Source organism: Bombina bombina, chromosome 6, assembly GCF_027579735.1.
Source record: "Bombina bombina isolate aBomBom1 chromosome 6, aBomBom1.pri, whole genome shotgun sequence".
Lineage (NCBI taxonomy): Eukaryota > Metazoa > Chordata > Amphibia > Anura > Bombinatoridae > Bombina > Bombina bombina.
The window spans coordinates 1,079,160,781-1,079,185,872 of record NC_069504.1 but is presented as its reverse complement, the minus strand read 5'-3'; the positions used below and the strand labels follow the sequence as shown (position 1 = coordinate 1,079,185,872).

At 42.3% G+C, this 25,092-nt stretch overlaps 1 protein-coding gene across 7 annotated transcripts in view; it reads left to right on the top strand.

The window, feature by feature from the left end:
- CNOT4 (CCR4-NOT transcription complex subunit 4) overlaps positions 1 to 25,092 on the top strand; it is a 541,039-nt gene that overhangs the window by 334,210 nt on the left and 181,737 nt on the right. For 3 of the 7 annotated variants that reach the window (XM_053718981.1, XM_053718984.1, XM_053718980.1), the window contains exon 8: positions 14,478 to 14,633. The exons of the other annotated variants lie outside the window; for them this stretch is intronic. In XM_053718981.1, coding sequence (XP_053574956.1) covers positions 14,478 to 14,633 — 156 coding nt within the window. The remainder of the gene's footprint in view (positions 1 to 14,477; positions 14,634 to 25,092) is intronic. 7 annotated transcript variants of the gene reach the window in all.

Sequence of the window (25,092 nt, the reverse complement as noted above, 5' to 3'; positions counted from 1 at the left end):
TGGCCTCACAGGTTTTGGTTTGCGGATCTTGTCCGGATGGCCTCTTGCCGGCTGTGGACTCTTCCGTTAAGACCAGTCTTTCTGTCTCAAGGTTCTTTTTTCCATCAGGATCTCAAAACCTTAGTTTTAAGGTGTGGAGTTTGAACGCTTGATTGTTGGTCAAAGAGGTTTCTCTGACTCTGTGATTGATACTATGTGACAGGCTCGTAAATCTGTATCTAGAGAGATATATTATAGAGTCTGGAAGACTTATATTTCTTCAGGATGGTTTAGATAAAGGTTTGTCCGCAAGTTTCTTGTAAGACAAATCTCTGCTCTTTCTGTTCTTTTTCACAGAAGGATTGCTAATCTTCCTGATATTCATTGTTTTGTACAACCTTTGGTTCGTATAAAACTTGTCATTAAGTCAATTTCTCCTCCTTGGAGTTTGAATTTGGTTCTGGGGGCTCTTCAAGCTCCTCCTTTTGAACCCATGCATTCTTTGGTCGTTATATAACTTTCTTGGAAAGTTTTGTTTCTTTTGGCCATCTCTTCTGCCAGAAGAGTCTCTGAATTATCTACTCTTTTTTTGTAAGTCTCCTTTTCTGATTTTGCATCAGGATAAGGCGGTGCTGCGAACTTCTTTTGAATTTTTTACCTAAGGTTGTGAATTCTAACAACATTAGTAGAGAAATTGTGGTTCCTTCATTATGTCCTAATCCTATGAATTCTAAGGAGAAATCATTGCATTCTTTGGATGCTGTTAGAGCTTTGTAATATTATGTTGAAGCTACTAAGTCTTTCCGAAAGACTTCTAGTCTATTTGTCATCTTTTCCGGTTCTAGAAAAGACCAGAAAGCTTCTGCCATTTCTTTGGCATCTTGGTTGAAATCTTTATTTCATCATGCCTATGTTGAGTCGGGTAACACTCCGCCTCAAAGGATTACAGCTCATTCTACTAGGTCAGTTTCTACTTCCTGGGCGTTTAAGAATGAAGCTTCGGTTGATCAGATTTGCAAAACAGCAACTTGGTCCTCTTTGCATACTTTTACTAAATTCTACCATTTTGATGTGTTTTCTTCTTCTGAAGCAGTTTTTGGTAGAAACGTACTTCAGGCAGTGGTTTCAGTTTGAATCTTCTGCTTATGTTTTTTCATTAAATTTTATTCTGGGTGTGGATTATTTTCAGCAGGAATTGGCTGTCTTTATTTTATCCCTCCCTCTCTAGTGACTCTTGTGTGGAAAGATCCACATCTTGGGTAATCATTATCCCATACGTCACTAGCTCATGGACTCTTGCTAATTACATGAAAGAAAACATAATTTATGTAAGAACTTACCTGATAAATTCATTTCTTTCATATTAGCAAGAGTCCATGAGGCCCGCCCTTTTTTGTGGTGGTTTTGATTTTTTTGTATAAAGCACAATTATTCCAATTCCTTATTTTATATGCTTCGCACTTTTTTCTTATCACCCCACTTCTTGGCTATTCGTTAAACTGAATTGTGGGTGTGGTGAGGGGTGTATTTATAGGCATTTTAAGGTTTGGGAAACTTTGCCCCTCCTGGTAGGAATGTATATCCCATACGTCACTAGCTCATGGACTTTTGTTAATATGAAAGAAATGAATTTATCAGGTAAGTTCTTACATAAATTATGTTTTTTTGCTGCATTATTTTTTGACTATAATATAATTCAGAGATAAAAGATTGTTTTATAAACTATTAAATTTGAGATTGCTAATCTGTTTAACATGTCTGACTCTGAGGAGAAATTCATCCCGTTCCAAGACTGGAACCTGGACAGGGGTTTTACTCAAATCTTTTCGTGGTTCCCAAAAAGGAGGGCACGTTTTGACCCATTTTAGAGTCTAAACAAGTTTCTCAGAGTCCCATCCTTCAAAATGGAGACTATTCGCACAATTCTGCCAATGATCCAGGAGGGTCAATATATGATTGCCTTCCTGGACAAACATTTTCAGTTCGTGGCTCTTCCTTTCAGGTTGGCCACAGCACCCAGGATCTTCACGAAGGTTCTAGGGTTCCTTCTGGCGTTTCTCAGGCCGCGGGGTATTGCAGTGGTGCCTTATCTGGACGATATTCTGATCCAGGCGTCTTACCATCTGGCAGTCTCACACAGACATGGTTTTGTCCTTTCTGAGGACTCATGGGTGGAAGGTGAATCTAGAAAAGAATTCATTAATTCCCCAAACCAAGGTTCCCTTCCTGGGACCTCTAATAGATTCCATATCCATGAAAATTTTCTTGACAGAGGTCAAAAGGTTAAAGATTCTGAATACATGCCGAGCCCTTCAGTCCAATCCTCTGCCATCAGTGGCCCAGTGCATGGAGGTAATTGGATTGATGGTGGCGGCAATGGACATCATTCCGTTTGCTCGTTTTCATCTCAGACCGCTACAGCTGAGCATGCTCATACAGTGGAATGGGGATTTTACAAATTTATCTCCTCAGGGATCAGGAGACAAGAGACTCTCTTCTTTGGTGGTTGTCTCAGGATCATCTGTCCCAAGGGACGTGCTTCTGCAGACCCTCGTGGGTGATAGTAACGACGGACGCCAGCCTATTAGGTTGGGGTGCAGTCTGGAATTCCCTGAAGGCTCAGGGTGTGTGGACTCAGTCGCAGTCACTTCTTCCAATCAATATTCTGGAATTGAGAGCAATATTCAGTGCGCTTCAGGCGTGGCCTCAGTTGGCTTCGGCCAAGTTCATTCGCTTTCAGTCGGACAACATCATGACTGTGGCTTACATCAATCAGGGAGGAACAAGGTGTTCCTTAGCGATGACAGAGGTATCCAGATAATTTGGTGGGGGGTGACCCACTCTTGTTGTCTGTAAGCAATTTACATCCCAGGAGTGGACAACTGGGAAGCAGACTTTTTAAGCAGACAGACGTTTCATCCGGGGGAGTGGGAGCTCCATCCGGAGGTCTTTGCCACTCTGATCCTCAAATGGGGCAGACCGGAGTTGGATCTGATGGCATCTCGTCAGAATGCCAAGCTTCCAAGATATGGGTCCAGGTCAAGGGATCCTCAGGCCGAACTGATAGATGCCTTGACCTTGGTCGTTCAACCTAGCTTATGTGTTTCCACCGTTTGTTCTCCTGCCCCGGGTGATTGCTCGGATGAAGCAGGAGAGGGCTTCAGTAATTCTAATCGTTCCTGCGTGGCCTTGCAGACTTGGTATGCCGATCTAGTGGACATGTCCTCTCTGCCGCCGTGGAAGCTTCCATTGAGGCAGGACCTTCTCATTCAGGGACCCTTCCAGCACCCAAATCTAGTTTCTCTACAACTGACTGCTTGGAGATTGAACGCTTGATTTTATCTAAGCGGGGGTTCTCTGATTTGGTCATTGATACTTTGATTCAGGCACGTAAGCCTGTTACTAGAAAGATCTATCATAAGATATGGCGTAAATATCTTTATTGGTGCGAATCCAAGGGCTACTCGTGGAGTAGAGTTAGGATTCCCAGAATTCTGTCTTTTCTCCAAGACGGATTGGGGAAAGGGTTATCAGCGAGTTCCTTAAAAGGGCAAATCTCTGCCTTGTCAATTTTACTACACAAACGTTGGCAGATGTTCCAGACGTTCAGTCTTTTTGCCAGGCTCTGACCAGAATCAAGCCTGTGTTTAGATCAATTGCTCCACTCTGGAGTTTGAATTTAGTTCTTAAGGTTCTTCAAGGGGTTCCGTTTGAACCCATGCATTCCATAGATATGAAGTTATTATCTTGGAAAGTTTTGTTTTTGGTTGCTATTTCTTCTGCTCGTAGAGTTTCTGAACTTTCAGCATTACGATGTGACTCGCCTTATCTTTCATTCTGATAAGGTGGTTTTACGTACCAAACCTGGGTTCCTTCCTAAGGTTGTTTCAAATAAGAATATTAATCAGGAAATTGTGGTTCCTTCATTATGTCCTGATCCTCCTAAGAAGGAGCGTCTGTTGCATAACTTGGATGTGGTCCGTGAAAGCTACGGTTAACTCTTTTACCTTGCAAGACTTGGCGGCAGTTATGAATAATACCCTCTCAGTGTTTTTATCTAAACTGCCCGTGTTACCTGCAAAGCGTGATAGCTCTGTTTTAAGAACAGATAATGAGCATTCTGAAGCTTTAGTAGCCATATCCGATATACCCTCACAACACTCTGAAGTGGGGGTGAGGGATGTGCTGTCTGAGGGAGAAATTTCCGATTCAGGAAAGGTTTCTCAGACAGATTCAGATACATTGGCTTTTAAATTTAAACTCGAACACCTCCGCTTATTGCTCAGGGAGGTATTAGTTACTCTGGATGACTGCGACCCTATGGTGGTTCCAGAGAAATTGTGTAAAATGGACAAGTACCTAGAAGTTCCTGTTTTTCACTGATGTGTTCCCGGTCCCTAAGAGGATTGCGTATATTGTTACTAGGGAGTGGGATAGACCAGGTATTCCCTTCGTTCCCCCTCCTGTTTTTAATAAGATGTTCCCCATATCTAACCCCATGCGGGACTCGTGGCAGACGGTCCCTAAGGTGGAGGGGGCTGTTTCTTCACTTGCTAAACGCACAACAATACCAATTGAAGACAGTTGTGCTTTTAAAGACCCTATGGATAAAAAATTAGAGGGTTTACTTAAGAAAATTTTTGTTCAACAAGGTTTTCTTCTCCAACCTATTGCATGCATTGTTCCTGTAACCACTGCAGCTGCTTTCTGGTTTGAGGCGCTGGAAGATGCGCTCCAGACGGAGACCTCATATGAGGACATTATGGACAGAATTAAGGCTCTTAAGCTGGCTAATTCTTTTATCACAGATGCCGCTTTCCAACTAGCTAAGCTAGCGGCAAAGAATTAAGGTTTCGCCATTTTGGCGCGCAGGGCGCTGTGGCTAAAGTCCTGGTCGGCCGATGTGTCGTCAAAATCCAAACTATTGAACATCCCTTTCAAAGGAAAGACCCTTTTCGGGCCTGAATTGAAAGAGATTTCAGAAATCACTGGGGGGAAAGGCCATGCTCTCCCCCAGGACAAGTCCTTCAAGACAAAGAACAAACAAAATCATTTTCGTTCCTTTCGAAATTTCAGGAGCGGTCTCGCTTCATCCTCCCCTGCTGCAAAGCAAGAGGGTAACACTTCACAACCCAGGGCAGCCTGGAAACCTTACCAGGGCTGGAACAAGGGTAAACAGGCCAAGAAGCCTGCAGCTGCCTCAAAGACAGCATGATGGGGTAGCCCCAGATCCGGGACCGGATCTAGTAGGGGGCAGACTCTCTCTTCGCTCAGGCCTGGGCAAGAGATGTACACGATCCGTGGGCCTTAGAGATTGTATCCCAGGGATATCTTCTAGAATTCAAGGACTCCCCTCCAAGGGGAAGGTTCCACATTTCTCGTCTGTCTTCAGACCAGACAAAGAAAGAGGCGTTCTTACGCTGTGTAGAACTGCGGAACAAGGGCTGGGTTTTTACTCAAACCTGTTTGTGGTTCCAAAGAAAGAAGGAACTTTCAGACCAATCCTGGATCTCAAAATTCTAAACAAATTCCTCAGAGTCCCATCATTCAAGATGGAGACCATTCGGACAATCTTACCAATGATCCAGGAGGGTCAATATATGACTACCGTGGATCTAAATGATGCGTATCTGCACATTCCTATCCACAAAGATCATCACCAGTTTCTCAGGTTCGCCTTTCTGGACAAGCATTATCAGTTTGTGGCTCTTCTTTTCAGGTTGGCCACGGCTCCCAGAATTTTCACAAAGGTGCTAGGGTCCCTCCTGGCGGTACTAAGACCGAGGGGCATAGCAGTGGCGCCTTATCTAGAGACGACATCTTAATTCAGGCGTCGACTTTCCAAAGAGCCAAGTCTCACACGGAAATTGTAGTGGCCTTTCTGAGGTCTCACGGGTGGAAGGTGAACATCAAAAAGAGTTCTCTCTCTCCCCTCACAAGAGTTCCCTTCCTAGGAACCCTAATAGACTCGGTAGAAATGAAAGTATTTCTGACGGAGGTCAGAAAGTTAAAACTCTTAACTACTTGCCGAGCTCTTCATTCCATTCCTCGGCCATCTGTAGCTCAGTGCATGGAGACAATCGGACTAATGGTAGCGGCAATATACATATAGTCCCTTTTGCACGGATACACCTCAGACCACTGCAACTATGCATGCTCAAACAGTGGAATGGGGATTATGCAGATTTGTCTCCTCAAATACAGTTGGACCAGAGATTCTCTTCTCTGGTGGTTGTCTCAGGATCACCTGTCTCAGGGAATGTGTTTCCGCAGACCAGAGTGGATCATCGTAACGACTGACGCCAGTCTGTTGGGCTGGGGTGCAGTCTGGGACTCCCTGAAAGCTCAGGGCTTATGGTCTCGGGAAGAAGCTCTTCTCCCGATAAACATTCTGGAACTGAGGAGGATATTCAACGCGCTTCAGGCATGGCCTCAGCTAGCTGCGGACAAATTCATCAGATTTCAGTCGGACAACATCACGACTGTAGCTTATGTCAATCATCAAGGCGGAACAAGGAGTTGCCTAGCAATGATGGAAGTAACCAAAATAATCAGATGGGCGGAGGATCACTCTTGCCATCTCTCAGCAATTCACATCCCAGGAGTAGACAACTGGGAGGCAGATTTTCTAAGTCGTCAGACTTTTCACCCGGGGTAGTGGGAACTCCACCCGGAGGTATTTGCCCAGCTGACTCAGCTATGGGGCACTCCAGAATTGGATCTGATGGCGTCCCGTCAGAACACCAAACTTCCTCTCTACGGATCCAGGTCCAGAGACCCCAAGGCAGCATTGATAGATGCTCTAGCAGCGCCTTGGTCCTTCAATCTGGCCTATGTTTTTCCACCGTTTCCTCTCCTCCCTCGTCTGGTTGCCAGAATCAAGCAGGAGAGGGCTTCGGTGATTCTAATAGCGCCTGGTATGCAGACCTAGTGGACATGTCATCTGTGCCACCATGGACACTACCAATGAGGCAGGACCTTCTGATACAAGGTCCTTTCAAACATCCAAATCTAATTTCTCTGCGTCTGACTGCTTGGAGATTGAACGCCTAATTCTATCAAAGCGTGGTTTCTCTGAGTCGGTTATTGATACCCTGATTCCGGCTAGAAAGCCTGTCACCAGGAAAATCTACCATAAGATTTGGCGAAAATATCTTTTTTGGTGCGAATCTAAGGGTTACTCATGGAGTAAGGTTAGGATTCCCAGAATTTTGTCCTTTCTCCAAGACGGATTGGAGAAAGGATTATCAGCTAGTTCCTTAAAGGGACAGATATCTGCTTTGTCTATTTTTTCACAAACGTCTGGCAGAGGTACCAGACGTTCAAACGTTTAGTCAGTCTTTAGTCAGAATCAAGCCTGTTTATAGATCTGTGGCTCCACCATGGAGTCTGAATTTAGTTCTTTCAGTTATGCAAGGGGTTCCGTTTGAACCTTTACATTCCATAGATATTAAGCTTTTATCTTGGAAAGTTTTGTTTTTGGTAGCTATCTCTTCTGCTCGAAGAGTTTCAGAGTTATCTGCTTTACAGTGTGATTCACCTTACCTGGTGTTCCATGCAGATAAGTTAGTTTTGCGTACCAAACCCAGTTTTCTTCCTAAGGTTGTGTCTAATAAGAATATTAATCCGGAAATTGTTGTTCCTTCTCTGTGTCCTAATCCTTCGTCGAAGAATGAACGTCTGTTACACAATCTTGATGTGGTTTGTGCTTTAAAGTTCTATTTACAAGCAACTAAGGATTTCAGACAAACAACTTCTTTGTTTGTTATCTATTCTGGTAAGAGGAGAGGTCAGAAGGCGACCGCTACCTCTCTTTCCTTTTGGCTGAAAAGCATCATCGGTTTGGCCTATGAGACTGCTGGCCAGCAGCCTCCTGAAACAATTACTGCTCATTTTACCAGAGCAGTGGCTTCCACATGGGCTTTTAAAAATGAGGCTTCTGTTGAACGGATTTGTAAGGCAGGGACTTGGTCTTCGCTGCATACTTTTTCCAAATTTTACAAATTCGATACTTTTGCTTTTTCGGAGGCTATTTTTGAGAGAGAGGTTTTACAAGCAGTGGAGCCTTCCGTTTAAGGTACCTGTCTTGTTCCCTCCCTTCATCCGTGTTCTAAAGCTTTGGTATTGGTATCCCACAAGTAAAGGACGAATCTGTGGACTGGATACACCTTACAAGAGAAAACAGAATTTATGCTTACCTGATAAATTTATTTCTCTTGTGGTGTATCCAGTCCACGGCCCGCCCTGTCATTTTAAGACAGGTGGTTGTTATTTTTAAACTACAGTCACCACTGCACCCTATGGTTTCTCCTTTTTCTTCCTAACCTTCGGTCGAATGACTGGGGGGTGGAGCTAGAGGGGGAACTCTGCTGTGTGCTCTCTTTGCCACTTCCTGTTGGGAAGGAGAATATCCCACAAGTAAAGGATGAATCTGTGGACTGGATACACCACAAGAGAAATAAATTTATCAGGTAAGCATAAATTCTGTTTTCTTTCTTGGCAGAGAGAGAATCCATGATCCCGCCCTAAAATACTGTAGTGGCGGCAGTCTTATGGCATCTCTTTACCCTTTTTATCTCTCTGCTTTTCATCATCGTTGGCTTGAACTACTGAGAGGGATATTTCAATGCTTTGGGGTGTCTTTGCCTCCTCTTTGTGGCCAGGTGACGTATTTCCCATAGGTTATGAATTTAATTTGTGGACTCTCACTGAAAGAAATTAATTTATCAGGTAAGCATAACTTTTTTACACAATCTTTATCTTTTTATGTTTACTTTGATCTAACTTTTTTTTTTTTTCTTTTTTTTTTTTTTTCTTTTTTTTTTTTTTTTTTTTATACCAAAGGAGCACTATTTAACTATAAATGTTTATTTTGTGTCTGGAGGAAATAGATTTATTTGTGCCTACTAATAGCTTCAAAAAAAAAAAAAAAAATATATATATATATATATATATATATATATATATATAGATATATATAGATATATATAGATATATATAGATATATATAGATATAGAGAGAGAGAGAGAGAGATTTCAGGACACATTACAGTAGTACTTTTTTTTTTTTTTTGCCCTACGCCTTTTCAATTTGTCTTTTATGGAAGACAATATTGGATCTGTGTTTATACTGATGGTGTTTTTTTTGTTTTGTTTGTTTTTTCTCTTTCAATATTTTGAAATTGCTACCAAAGGTATATTTCTACCTTAGTGTCCTGGTTCATTCTCAGTATGATTCCTCTCATTCATTCTCAGTATGATTCCTCTCATTCTCCTCTGGTTCTTCTTAATATTCCTTCCAGTAGTAAATTATGTAGCTCTTTAGTATTATAATAAAATGAAAATAGCAAACTATTAATAATACACAAATATAAAGAATTTTTGCTTGTTCTCAATGTTTAGATAGGAAACCATAAAACCTTTTTCCAACTCTGAAATTTGTGGCACTATGTCTTTGTATTCTAAATGGGTCTGGTTTCTTCAGCTTTGCAGTAGGCTGAGTTGAGCCGACATCATTTTCATCAAATTAAGATTTATTTTTGTATGTGCATATTTTTTTATTTATTTTTTAATCTTGTCTTTAGGTTTCTGCATTTGGTTTATTCAATTAACCTTAGTCATTATAGCCAGTTTACATAATTATATTTTCTTAAATGGAAAGAGTCCACAGCTGCATTCATTACTTTTGGGAATTAAGAACCTGGCCACCAGGAGGAGGCAAAGACAACTTAGCCAAAGGCTTAAATACTCCTCCCCTCATCTCCCAGTCATTCTTTGCCTTTCGTCAGAATTTTTTAATTTTTGTTTTTTGTCTCTTATGGAGGGTAGTACTCTTCGGCATGGGACAGGAGTTTTAAGTAGTCCTGTCAGTTTCTCAGTGAGGGCTTGGATGAAAGAGTCCGGAGATGCAGGGAGAGTCTTTCTGCGAAACCATCTTGACTCATATTAACAGCTCCTCAAGCAATCTGCGTTGTCTAACTTTAATCTGCTGGTCTCAGTGAGTCTCTGTTAGTATCTTGGAATCGAGGGTTAATATCTCCTGAGGGGGATTATTGAACAGGTGGGTTTATAATCATGTTTGTTATGTGATTCAACCTGCTTATGTGTGATGTTTATGGGCTCGTGGTTGGAACTTTGAGGCCTTTGGAAGTGACACAGCCTTTTGGTTGGGCACACTTTTTTGGTTGGGCACACTTTTTTGGACTATTCGGTTCACCTTGTGTTCAGGCGTGGTTACGTTAAGTTACGTTCCCCATTTCTGCATTCCTGATTGTGTGGCGAAGGAGATATTCTAGTCCGCAGGGGTCTGGTCATAGGAGGTGTTGAGTGCCCCAGCCATTGTGGGTGTCAGGTGTCATACTTTAGTCCATATTGATATTTCCTCTATCCAGTTAGAGGATTCTGATACCTAGACTATTTTGATTTCAGATTCTGTGTCCGGTGACAAATTCCGGTGGTTCCTCCATGCAGGGTGGCATGTGTCGTCGTCCCCCCCCCCCGGAGGCTGTAGCACGTTTTCACTTCCACATAATATTAGCGATTGTTCGTCTGCAGAGTCCAGACAGTTCTTTGAGAATGTGCTCGTACCCTATTGTCCTGAGCCTTCGGCCTTGGAGAGGGCCTCTACAGATCCCCGCGGGTGTAACTGTCCCTGACGTGTTCTTCAGTTATTGAATGACCCTATCGTTACCAGATACAGGGATTTTCAGTCTGCTAATTCGAATGGTGCACCTCACTAGACATGTGAGTATGAAGTTATCTCCTGATTGCCATTTGTTTGAGATCTTTCCCAGTTTTTGAAAGATAAGGCTCCGTTTGGCAGGTCCTGCGGGTTGGCTTGTGTCTTTTTGGGCGTTAACCTCCGGGTTGCCTTATATTTTATTTATATATGATGGGATGTCTTATTTGTTTTTGTTTCCGTCGGAAACCTCGAATTGATACTCTTTTTGTTACTTCTTCGGAAGTTGTTTTGGACATGTTTTGTCCTATGTTAAACATGTCTGTTTTCGTTTTTATTCCCCTATGAGGGAGAATATTTGCAGCTTGTCGGTTAGGACCCTAGGTGCAGGCTGTTCCTGTCGGATTAATTCGGTCTTGCAGCAGTTCAGACATGTGGCACTGTTCTTCTCGGCTGGTTCGGTAGAAGCGCCGAGTGCTCAGGTTATCATTGATTTTCATGTTCAACTAAGCATTCGAGAAGACCTGTGGGTCCGTGTCAGGCGGGAAGGAGATGGATTCAGTCCTTATAGCCTTTAGTCATAGATGGCCAGGCAGGGGAGTTTTTCCACTGCGTCACTCTGACATCTGATTTCAGAACTTAGTTTTCCTCCCCCATGAGGCGGAGGGTTGGAGGGCTTAAGGCCCCTTACCGCAATTGAGTGGGTTGTCCTTAATTTTTAGGCCTCTGGATTTGTCCTTTTGGGTTTGATCCAACAGCTTGTACGGGATAGCTGTCTAGCATGCGGAAGGTTTGCAGTTTGAAACCAGTTGCAGCTCTTGACACCTTGCAGGTGTACTAGTAAGCGGTTTATAGTGTATCTAGATGCAGCTCTTACTCTGACGTGTACTGTTTGTCTAAGTTATGAGACCTTTGGGTCTTCCATTGTCTCCGCGTGAGTGGATCTCCTTTTAGGGATCTGTGTTTCCGGGTGATGGTTGTTCCCTGCGGGGACTTTGTTTAGCTCAGGGGTTTTCTGGAGCTGGGTAGGCTTAGTGCCTTTCTCTTCCTTGTGTTCTCTTTTTTTTTCGGAGATGATGGGGAGCCTAGTCCTGCTAGTAGGATTTTTTTTAACCTTGAGGTATCCCTTGGTTTTCCTGAGGCTCTGAGAAGTATCTTCATATGACTTCTAACCTTGCTCCTTGGAGCATTGGACTTTCGCTAGAGGTGGTTCCTTCCTTTGGTCGGGGCTTTAGAGTTCTTCTCGCTATCCGGATTCTCTGGATATGCATCCATACCCTTGTGTCTGGCTTTTTGGCCAGTTGGGGTGTTTAGTTCTAGGGTAAGGTTTGCCTGAACTATTAGGTGCCCGGACCTGTTTTTTTCCCCTGAGACTTCCGGTTGCTGAAGCTTCACTTGGCCTTTTTCCTGACCCAGTCTTGGGTGGTTTTGGAATCTTGGATCTCGGGGCTGGTAGGGGTGTTCCCCGGTAGTGGGAACTTGGGCTATGCTCCATCTACCTAACCTGGTCACGGTTGGCCAGGTTTTCAGAGTATTTTTTACTCTTTGCCACAGCATAGCCCATGTCATCTGGTGGTTAGCTGTGTGGCTTGAGCCTCAAGGGTGGTTGGTTCATACCCAGCTGCTGGCTTTTAATGTCCAATTTCTGGTGCGCCTTAGGGTTGCATTCCCCTGGTCAGCTTGCCAGTGTTACCGTGGATTCCCTGCTCTGCAGGCGAATGGGTTGGCTTTGCCTCTGCTTGGCAAGCTACTTGTATGGGGGGTCCTTTTCTAGGACATCTGTGTTGGGAATTTTGGAATTTCTCTTCCGATTAGCTGGTGACTTTGGACCTTGAGGACAGTTGCTGCCCTTCCAGCATCATCCCTTGTCTTTAGGGGATATTCTCCTCCCTATGAAGATGGAGTCCTTGCTTGGGGCTTCTCCTGGATGGAAGGTAGAAAGGTGGGGTTGTTCCCCCTGGGGTCTTACTGGCTCCACGCAGACTTGTTGGGCTGTTATTTGATCCTTAGGTCTATGTCCTTGTTGTCCGGTTTCAAAGTCGGGTTGTACTTGTACTCTGTGGGGATGGCTGTGCTATCCTTACGCTCGTTCCTGTACCTGTTTCGGGATTCTTTTGTTCCCCTGTCTTGGATCCCTGAGGCTGAGTTGGTCCAGCTGTGTGTGTGTCTGCAGGTCAGGATGGCCGAGCGGTCTAAGGCACTGCGTTCGGGTCGCCGTCTCCTCTGGATGTGTGAGCTTTGTGGTGTCTATCCTGTTAGCTTAGTCTGCTAGGGTATAGATTTTCCTTTCAACTTGCTCCATTGATTAGAAGAGTGTTTACTTTTCCTTCGGGTCTGAGGGTATGCTCTTCTTCTCAGGGTATGCTCTTCTTCTCAGGGGACCTCGATTGAGGTTTTGTGTTCCCCTTTTTAGGGATCTGTGTGTAGGTCTGGCGACTTAGGTTGCCTGAAGCGTGCCCTCTGCCTGGGGTTTGCTTTTGCGGTCTGTTTCTTGCTTGACTGCTTCTTCCTCGCAAGTTCCCTCTGTGTCGTCCTGTTATGGTCTCTGTGTTCTCAAACTTGGGGTTTTTCACCTGGGTGTATTACACACTTTTCATGGCCGAATACTTTTCTATTCTAGGGTCAGACACTGGGAGGACTTTGTCTTTCCAGTTGCATTCCATGCTTGCAGGATGTTGGGGAGACGTCTGTTTTGTGTCTGTGCCCGGTCTTATCCCGGGTTTTGCTTGGTATAGGCGTGGCCTCCTTTCCCTGTTTGGGCCACTTTGGGTCTCTGTGAGCTGGGCTCTTTCGTGGAGGTGTTCTTTTTTTGTATTAGGGGACCTCTCAGTTTCCTTGGTTTTCCTTTGCCTTGTTCCCTTGGGGATTTTGGCTGATGTTTCCATTTGTGGAGATGAGCGGTGGGGGACCGTTTGTTGGGCGACGGTGTCTCCTGGAGGACTGTTTGCTCAGTCGAGTCTGTTTGCGGTCTCTAGTTTGGTTTCTAGACTAACTACGAGTCAGTGTCATTGGGGTTTTTCTTCTTAAAATTTTCTCGGCTTTGGACGAAGCAGGGTTTTTTATTGGGTTGAGGTTCAGGCCTGGTGCCCTCAGTATGGGCCGCCTATTGTACCCTCCCACCTTGGCATTCAGTGTCCTCTATAGTTTGTGTATTGTTTTCCCAAAAGTAATGAATGCAACTGTGTGGACTCTTTCCATTTAAGAAGAAAAAGATAAATTATGCTTACCTGATAATTTCCTTTTCTTCTGATGGAGAGAGTCCACAGCTCCCCATGCGTAATTTTCTGTGGGGCGTCCTTATATTCTTCTGGTACCTTTCACCCTGATATTTCTTCTACTGTTCCTTTTTCCTCAGCAGAATGACTGGGGGATGAGGGGAGTGGGAGGAGTATTTAAGCCTTTGGCTGGGTTGTCTTTGCCTCCTCCTGGTGGCCAGGTTCTTAATTCTCAAAAGTAATGAATGCAGCTGTTGACTCTTTCCATCAGAAGATAAGGAAATTATCAGGTAAGCATAATTTATGTTTTTACTGTTGCAGAATTGCATATTTAATATGTTCCCTTCAAGGTAAGGTCTAAAAACCTTTCAAGGTTCAGAAATCCTAACTTACCAGTTTAGCGTTATTCAGTCTACTCTAATTTATTCAAAATAAAAATAAAATAAAAAATATCAACATTTGTGTTTTATTTATCTTCTAACTTTGCACACGTGAATTTCCTTCTCATTTTGTTATGGGTTCGAGGTTTTTTTTCCCCCCTGCTTCCCCCCAAACCCCCCCCCCCCCCCCCCTGTGTTCTCCATTTTTATTTTTTTATTTTTTAGACCCAACAGTAATAACAAAGACGCCTGGCCATCATTACAGAGTTCGAGCAAATCTGCCAACGGTATAACATTGGAACACAGAAAATCACCTCCTATATTAGACAATGGCATAGATCCAGGTCATATGACTCCAGACGGTACCGACTCAGACTTTGGGTAATTGAACTACCTTTCTTTATTTAGGTGGTTCACTCTCTTATATCATTAACTTCTTAGTCTTCCATTCCTCCTTGTCCATTTCACTTGTGCCCATGTTTGCATCCCTTTTGCTCTTCATTTTTGTAGTTGATTCTTTTATATCTTCTCTACATGTATCTCTAGTCTCTGTTGTTCATAGCCAATGTTTTACAACACTACACCTAGATGACAAGCATTTCCATTGGTACTTTTAATGATGATGAACGTTTATGAACTTGACCTTAGTGTGTACAACAAATATATATGAGTCTAATAGTCAAGCGATATCATATGATCTTCACTTATGGGGTGTGTATAGCCTTCGGCCTGATAGGGTAGGTAGAAGGCTCCCCTTTTTGGCACCCTTTCCCTTTTTGACTGCTTCATATCTGTTTCTATCTTGTTGAAAATACAGTATTGTGTGTTATAAGCTCCATCCTGTGATTTTTTTTTTTTTTTTGGTTCAAAAGGTGGAACAATATTGTGGTCCCTGTCAGTATGGTTTTGCAGTCCATTATTATCAGATCTGTCTGCTTTAGTTTTGGCTCAGTCATATAGAGGTCCCCTGTACTCTGTTCCTTCGCTGGATCTTTTTCCTGTGCTACCTACTATGCTGCACCATTTAATCGCAAGAATGCAAAGTCGTGTTCCAGAAAAGTATCTGATACTTTCAGGTTATAATAATATCCCTGATATTAGGGAGAGTAGTTTTATCTTCTGGAGGCTTTATACGTATATATATAACTTATTTGTATTTTAAAGACACCGGTTCTCAAAACACAGATTAGATACTATTCTCTGCAGTAACCTGATGAGTCTAACACCTAAGCATATTCCTGCAGGTCCAGGTTTTCTCCTTAGACAATCTGTTCATCTCTTTTTGCCACACAGATAAGTTCATTAGCAAACTCTAGGTCCATGTCATACCCCAGGAATCAAACTTCCATAAGTGCTGCTGGAGTTCCCCAAAACTTGTAAATTTAAAAATAAAGTCTGCAGTGTTAAGCAGGTTTGTATTGTTTACAAGATTGTATTTCTTCTGTTATGTGTGATCAGTCCACGGGTCATCATTACTTCTGGGATATAACTCCTCCCCAACAGGAAATGCAAGAGGATTCACCCAGCAGAGCTGCATATAGCTCCTCCCCTCTACGTCAGTCCCAGTCATTCTCTTGCACCCAACGACTAGATAGGATGTGTGAGAGGACTATGGTGATTATACTTAGTTTTTATGACTTCAATCAAAAGTTTGTTATTTTAAAATAGCACCGGAGCGTGTTATTACTTCTCTGGCAGAGTTTGAGGAAGAATCTGACAGAGATTTTTTACTATGATTTTAACCGGAGTCGTTAAGATCATATTGCTGTTCTCGACCATCTGAGGGAGGTAAAGGCTTCAGATCAGGGGACAGCGGGCAGATGAATCTGCATTGAGGTATGTGGCAGTTTTTATTTTCTGAATGGAATTGATGAGAAAAGCCTGCCATACCGTTAAAATGACATGTATGTATACACTTCAGTATTCTGGGGATGGTATTTCACCGGAACTACTGTGTTAAGGTCACTAATCCTTTTAATAACTATTCTCATGTTAAACGTTTTTGCTGGAATGTAGAATCGTTTACATTGCTGAGGTACTGTGTGAATAAATGTTTGGGCATTATTTTCCACTTGGCAGTTTTTTGCTTTAATTGTGACAGTTTCGTTTCTCTTCACTGCTGTGTGGGAGAGGGAGGGGCCGTTTTTGGCGCTCTTTGCTACGCATCAAAAAATTCCAGTCAGCTACTTTTATATGTCCTGCATGATCCGGTTCATCTCTGACAGATCTCAGGGGTCTTCAAACTTCTTTGAAGGGAGGTAAATTCTCTCAGCAGAGCTGTGAGAATTCTTATAGTGACTGTGTATAAAAAACGTTGTTTTGTTTTTCTTATGTACAAATTTAATTAGTGTTGTTTTTTACTAATGGGAACAAACCTTTGCTAAAAGTTGTGTTGTTTTAAAATTTGATGCAATAACTGTTTTTCAGTTCATTATTTCAACTGTCATTTAATCGTTAGTACCTCTTTGAGGCACAGTACGTTTTTTGCTAAAAAAGATTATAACCAAGTTGTAAGTTTTTTGCTAGTGTGTTAAACATGTCTGACTCAGAGGAAGATATCTGTGTCATTTGTTCCAATGCCAAGGTGGAGCCCAATAGAAATTTATGTACTAACTGTATTGATGCTACTTTAAATAAAAGTCAATCTGTACAATGTGAACAAATTTCACCAAACAGCGAGGGGAGAGTTATGCCGACTAACTCGCCTCACGCGACAGTACCTGCATCTCCCGCCCGGGAGGTGCGTGATATTTTGGCGCCTAGTACATCTGGGCGGCCATTACAGATAACATTACAAGATATGGCTACTGTTATGACTGAAGTTTTGTCTAAATTACCTGAACTAAGAGGCAAGCGTGATCACTCTGGGGTGAGAACAGAGTGCGCTGACAATGCTAGGGCCATGTCTGATACTGCGTCACAGCTCGCAGAGCATGAGGACGGAGAGCTTCATTCTGTGGGTGACGGTTCTGATCCAAACAGATTGGACTCAGATATTTCAAATTTTAAATTTAAATTGGAGAACCTCCGTGTACTACTAGGGGAGGTCTTAGCAGCTCTCAACGATTGTAACACTGTTGCAATACCAGAGAAACTGTGTAGGTTGGATAAATACTTTGCGGTACCGGCGAGTACTGACGTTTTTCCTATACCTAAGAGACTAACTGAAATTGTTACTAAGGAGTGGGATAGACCCGGTGTGCCGTTCTCACCCCCTCCAATATTTAGAAAGATGTTTCCAATAGACGCCACCACTCGGGACTTATGGCAAACGGTCCCCAAGGTGGAGGGAGCAGTTTCTACTTTAGCTAAGCGTACCACTATCCCGGTGGAGGATAGCTGTGCTTTCTCAGATCCAATGGATAAAAAATTAGAGGGTTACCTTAAGAAAATGTTTGTTCAACAAGGTTTTATATTACAACCCCTTGCATGTATCGCGCCGATTACGGCTGCGGCAGCATTTTGGATTGAGTCGCTTGAAGAGAACCTTAGTTCCTCTACGCTAGACGACATTACGGACAGGCTTAGAGTCCTTAAACTAGCTAATTCTTTCATTTCGGAGGCCGTAGTACATTTAACCAAACTTACGGCTAAGAACTCAGGATTCGCCATACAGGCACGCAGGGCACTGTGGCTAAAATCCTGGTCAGCTGATGTTACTTCTAAGTCCAAATTACTTAATATACCTTTCAAGGGGCAGTCCTTATTCGGGCCCGGTTTGAAAGAAATTATCGCTGACATTACGGGAGGTAAGGGCCACGCCCTACCTCAAGACAAGGCCAAAGCTAAGGCTAGACAGTCTAATTTTCGTCCCTTTCGGAATTTCAAAACAGGAGCAGCATCAACCTCCACTGCACCAAAACAGGAAGGAGCTGTTGCTCGTTACAGGCAAGGCTGGAAGCCTAACCAGTCCTGGAACAAAAGCAAGCAGGCCAGGAAACCTGCTGCTGCCCCAAAGACAGCATGAACCGAGAGCCCCCGATCCGGGACCGGATCTAGTAGGGGGCAGACTCTCTCTCTTCGCCCAGGCCTGGGCAAGAGATGTTCAGGATCCCTGGGCACTAGAGATCATATCTCAGGGATACCTTCTAGACTTCAAATTATCTCCCCCAAGAGGGAGATTTCATCTGTCAAGGTTGTCAACAAACCAGATAAAGAAAGAAGCGTTTCTACGCTGCGTACAAGATCTGTTAACAATGGGAGTGATCCATCCGGTTCCGTGGTCGGAACAAGGACAAGGGTTCTACTCAAACCTGTTTGTGGTTCCCAAAAAAGAGGGAACTTTCAGGCCAATCTTAGATTTAAAGACTCTAAACAAATTCCTAAGAGTTCCATCGTTCAAAATGGAAACTATTCGGACAATTTTACCCATGATCCAAGAGGGTCAGTACATGACCACAGTGGATTTAAAGGATGCTTACCTTCACATACCGATCCACAAAGATCATCACCGGTATCTAAGGTTTGCCTTCTTAGACAGGCACTACCAGTTTGTAGCTCTTCCATTCGGATTGGCTACGGCTCCAAGAATCTTCACAAAGGTTCTGGGTGCCCTTCTAGCGGTACTAAGACCGCGAGGGATTTCGGTAGCTCCGTACCTAGACGACATTCTAATACAAGCTTCAAGCTTTCAAACTGCCAAGTCTCATACAGAGTTAGTTCTGGCATTTCTAAGGTCGCATGGATGGAAAGTGAACGAAAAGAAGAGTTCTCTCTTTCCTCTCACAAGAGTTCCATTCTTGGGGACTCTTATAGATTCTGTAGAAATGAAGATTTACCTGACAGAAGACAGGTTAACAAAACTTCAAAATGCATGCCGCGTCCTTCATTCCATTCAACACCCGTCAGTAGCTCAATGCATGGAGGTGATCGGCTTAATGGTAGCGGCAATGGACATAGTACCTTTTGCTCGCCTACACCTCAGACCGCTGCAACTATGCATGCTAAGTCAGTGGAATGGGGATTACTCAGATTTGTCCCCTACTCTGAATCTGAATCAAGAGACCAGAAATTCTCTTCTATGGTGGCTTCATCGGCCACACCTGTCCAGGGGAATGCCATTCAGCAGGCCAGACTGGACAATTGTAACAACAGACGTCAGCCTACTAGGTTGGGGCGCTGTCTGGAATTCTCTGAAGGCTCAGGGACTATGGAATCAGGAGGAGAGTCTCCTTCCAATAAACATTCTGGAATTGAGAGCAGTTCTCAATGCCCTTCTGGCTTGGCCCCAGTTAATAACTCGGGGGTTCATCAGGTTTCAGTCGGACAACATCACGACTGTAGCTTACATCAACCATCAGGGAGGGACAAGAAGCTCCCTAGCAATGATGGAAGTATCAAAGATAATTCGCTGGGCAGAGTCTCACTCTTGCCACCTGTCAGCAATCCACATCCCGGGAGTGGAGAACTGGGAGGCGGATTTCTTGAGTCGCCAGACTCTTCATCCGGGGGAGTGGGAACTTCATCCGGAGGTCTTTGCCCAAATACTTCGACGTTGGGGCAAACCAGAGATAGATCTCATGGCGTCTCGCCAGAACGCCAAACTTCCTCGCTACGGGTCCAGATCCAGGGATCCGGGAGCAGTTCTGATAGATGCTTTGACAGCACCTTGGAACTTCAGGATGGCTTATGTGTTTCCACCCTTCCCGCTGCTTCCTCGATTGATTGCCAAGATCAAACAGGAGAGAGCATCAGTAATTCTAATAGCACCTGCTTGACCACGCAGGACTTGGTATGCAGATCTAGTGGACATGTCATCCTGTCCGCCTTGGTCTCTACCTCTGAGACAGGACCTTCTGATACAGGGTCCATTCAAACATCAAAATCTAACTTCTCTGAAGCTGACTGCTTGGAAATTGAACGCTTGATTTTATCAAAACGTGGTTTTTCTGAGTCGGTTATTGATACCCTGATTCAGGCTAGGAAGCCTGTTACCAGAAGGATTTACCATAAAATATGGCGGAAATACCTATACTGGTGCGAATCCAAAGGTTACTCCTGGAGTAAGGTTAGGATCGCTAGGATATTGTCTTTTCTACAAGAAGGTTTAGAAAAGGGTTTATCAGCTAGTTCATTAAAGGGACAGATTTCAGCTCTGTCCATCTTGTTACACAGACGTCTGTCAGAAAATCCAGACGTCCAGTCCTTTTGTCAGGCTTTAGCTAGGATCAAGCCTGTGTTTAAAGCTGTTGCTCCACCATGGAGTTTAAACTTAGTTCTTAACGTTTTACAGGGTGTTCCGTTTGAACCCCTTCATTCCATTGATATAAAAATGTTATCTTGGAAAGTTCTGTTTTTAATGGCTATTTCCTCGGCTCGAAGAGTCTCTGAGTTATCAGCCTTACATTGTGATTCCCCTTATCTGATTTTTCACTCAGACAAGGTAGTTCTGCGTACTAAACCTGGGTTCTTACCTAAGGTAGTCACTAACAGGAACATCAATCAAGAGATTGTTGTCCCATCCTTGTGTCCAAATCCTTCTTCAAAGAAGGAACGTCTTTTACACAATCTGGATGTAGTTCGTGCCCTCAAGTTCTACTTGCAGGCAACTAAAGATTTTCGCCAAACTTCTTCCTTGTTTGTCGTTTACTCTGGACAGAGGAGAGGTCAAAAAGCTTCTGCTACCTCTCTCTCTTTTTGGCTTCGTAGCATAATACGTTTAGCCTATGAGACTGCTGGACAGCAGCCTCCTGAAAGAATTACAGCTCACTCCACTAGAGCTGTGGCTTCCACTTGGGCCTTTAAGAATGAGGCCTCTGTTGAACAGATTTGCAAGGCTGCAACTTGGTCTTCGCTTCATACTTTTTCCAAATTTTACAAATTTGACACTTTTGCTTCTTCGGAGGCTATTTTTGGGAGAAAGGTTCTTCAGGCAGTGGTTCCTTCTGTATAATGAGCCTGCCTATCCCTCCCGTCATCCGTGTACTTTTGCTTTGGTATTGGTATCCCAGAAGTAATGATGACCCGTGGACTGATCACACATAACAGAAGAAAACATAATTTATGCTTACCTGATAAATTCCTTTCTTCTGTTGTGTGATCAGTCCACGGCCCGCCCTGTTTTAAGGCAGGTAAATATCTTTTAAATTATACTCCAGTCACCACTTCACCCTTGGTTACTCCTTTCTCGTTGTTTCTTGGTCGAATGACTGGGACTGACGTAGAGGGGAGGAGCTATATGCAGCTCTGCTGGGTGAATCCTCTTGCATTTCCTGTTGGGGAGGAGTTATATCCCAGAAGTAATGATGACCCGTGGACTGATCACACAACAGAAGAAAGGAATTTATCAGGTAAGCATAAATTATGTTTTACTGATGACCGTCCCTATACTCCATGTTTTTTTTTTCACACAGGCTAGATTTCATATGGAAGAATGATCAGATGGGTTGTGAAGCTTCTACTAACTTAATAAATGTTATGGGGTGAAAAGCCTTGTTCTTTCCCCCTTTTAAAAAAAAATATAGTTTAAAGGGATATAAAACGAGTTGGGATAGAGACAAAATATAATATGTACTTTAATTACTTTACCTGCAAATGTATACTGCAGTACCTCGCCATTGACCATTTCTTTTTAGTTTCTGAATTGTAAAGCTCTAACTCCCTCCACACATTTCCATCTATGGCTGTATCTATATCTATTGTAGTTTTGGTAGAATGCAAAAATGCATAGGGATTATCTGCTGGAGCATGCCTAGAAGCTATGAACTCCTTTGAAATACAATGCCTGTATCTAAACACTGATAAGAGGTGTGGAGTTGGCTGCTCCAGGCAGTGTAGCTATTTAATTAATTTTGCTTATTTTTGAAAATAATTTTAAAATACTTGCCAGCAATGTTTAAACAAAATTTTTATGCAAACTATTTTTAATTCATTAGATCTTTTAGGATATGCACAGATCTCAACCTGTTATGTGTGTATATATATATATATATATATATATATATATATATATATATATATATATATATATATATATATATATATATATATATATATATATATGTATGTATATATATGTGTGTGTGTGTGTGTATGTGTATATATATATATATATATATATATATATGTATATGTTAGCAATTAAGTGGTGTATTTCAAAAGATCTACGTTCTCAGTTGTAGACAATTAGTTTTATTTTCCTTCCCACTGCATCATGTGACAGCCATCAGCCAATAACAAAATGCATATGCATATATTTTGTGAATCTTGTACATGCTCACTAGGAGCTGGTCCCTCAGAAAGTATGCATATATAAATATTGGACATATTTACATAATGAATGTAATTTGGAAAGTTGTTTAAAAATGTGTGCTCTATCTGAATCATGAAAATAGATTTATGCTTACCTAATAAATTGTCTTTCCTGGTGGTCAGAGCCCACAAGCCTTTACTCATGAGAATTCTACTCCTGGCCTCAAGGAAGAGGCAAAGATTCCAAGAACTCCAAGAGCCCTTAAAAACCCCACCCACCTCACTCTTAAATCAGTTTGACATATAGCCAAGCAAGGAGAAGAAAAGGTAGGAAAGCACAAGAGTAGGGAAAACGATGCAGTCTAGTCAAAATTAAACTTTCAGATAGGGCATGCAATTTTAAATAACTTTTCCATTTACTTTTATCATCAAAATTGCTTTGTTCCCTTGGTATTCTTTGTTGAAAGCTAAACCTAGGTATGCTCATATGCTCATTTCTATGCCCTTGAAATCCGCCTCTTACCTCTGTGCATTTTGACAGTTTTTCACAGCTAGACCGTGTTAGTTCTTGTGTGCCATATAGATAACATTGTGCTCACTCCCGTGGAGTTAATAATATGCCAGCACTGATTGACTGTCTGTCAAAATTACTGAAATAAGGGACCTATCTGAAGAGGCTTAGATTAGATACAAGGTAATCACAGATTAAGAAAAGTATATTAATATAACAGTGTTGGTTATGCAAATCTGGTGAATGGGTAATAAAGGATTAGCTTTTATAAAAATACCAATTCTGGAGTAGACTGTGCCTTTAAACTGTTGCCAGAAAAATGTATAATTAAATCTAGCCAAAAAAGGGGGTAGGTCTTGTGGACTCATACCACCATTAAATAAAGTAATTTATCAGGTAAGTATAAATTATATTTCTTTCATGTAATTAGCAAGAGTCCATGAGCTAGTGACGTATGGGATATACATTCCTACCAGGAGGGGCAAAGTTTCCCAAACCTCAAAATGCCTATAAATACACCCCTCACCACACCCACAAATCAGTTTTTATAAACTTTGCCTCCTATGGAGGTGGTGAAGTAAGTTTGTGCTAGATTCTACGTTGATATGCGCTCCGCAGCAGGTTGGAGCCCGGTTTTCCTCTCAGCGTGCAGTGAATGTCAGAGGGATGTGAGGAGAGTATTGCCTGTTTGAATTCAATGATCTCCTTCTACGGGGTCTATTTCATAGGTTCTCTGTTATCGGTCGTAGAGATTCATCTCTTACCTCCCTTTTCAGATCGACGATATACTCTTTTATATATATATATATATATATATATATATACCATTACCTCTGCTGATTTTCGTTTCAGTACTGGTTTGGCTTTCTACAAACATGTAGATGAGTGTCCTGGGGTAAGTAAGTCTTATTTTCTGTGACACTCTAAGCTATGGTTGGGCACTTTTTTTAAAGTTCTAAATATATGTATTCAAACATTTATTTGCCTTGACTCGGGATGTTCAACATTCCTTATTTTCAGACAGTCAGTTTCATATTTGGGATAATGCACTTGAATCAATTATTTTTCTTACCTTAAAAATTTGACTTTTTTCCCTGTGGGCTGGTAGGCTCGCGGGGGCTGAAAATGCTTCATTTTATTGCGTCATTCTTGGCGCGGACTTTTTTGGCGCAAAAAATCTTTTCTGTTTCCGGCGTCATACGTGTCGCCGGAAGTTGCGTCATTTTTTGCCGTTCTTTTGCGCCAAAAGTGTTGGCGTTCTGAACGTGGCGTCATTTTTGGCGCCAAAAGCATTTAGGCGCCAAATAATGTGGGCGTCTTATTTGGCGCTAAAAATATGGGCGTCGCTTTTGTCTCCACATTATTTAAGTCTAATTTTTCTTTGCTTCTGGTTGCTAGAAGCTTGTTCCTTGGCATTTTTTCCCATTCCTAAAACTGTAATTTAAGGAATTTGATCAATTTTGCTTTATATGTTTTTTCTCTTACATATTGCAAGATGTCTCACGTTGCATCTGAGTCAGAAGATACTTCAGGAAAATCGCTGTCTGGTGCTGGAACTACCAAAGCTAAGTGTATCTGCTGTAAACTTTTGGTAGCTGTTCCTCCAGCTGTTGTTTGTATTAATTGTCCTGACAAACTTGTTAATGCAGATAATATTTCCTTTAGTAATGTACCATTACCTGTTGCAGTTCCATCAACATCTAATGTTCAGAATGTTCCTGATAACATACGAGATTTTGTTTCTGAATCCATCTAGAAGGCTATGTCTGTTATTCCTCCTTCTAGTAAACATAAAAAATCTTTTAAAACTTCTCTTTATACAGATGAATTTTTAAATGAACATCATCATTCTGATTCTAATGACTCTTCTGGTTCAGAGGATTCTGTCTCAGAGGTTGATGCTGATAAATCTTCATATTTATTTAAAATGGAATTTATTCGTTCTTTACTTAAAGAAGTACTAATTGCTTTAGAAATTGAGGATTCTGGTCCTCTTGATACTAAATCTAAACGTTTAGATAAGGTCTTTAAATCTCCTGTGGTTATTCCAGAAGTTTTTCCTGTTCCTGGGGATATTTCTGAAGTAATTTCCAGAGAATGGAATAATTTGGGTAATTCATTTACTCCTTCTAAACGTTT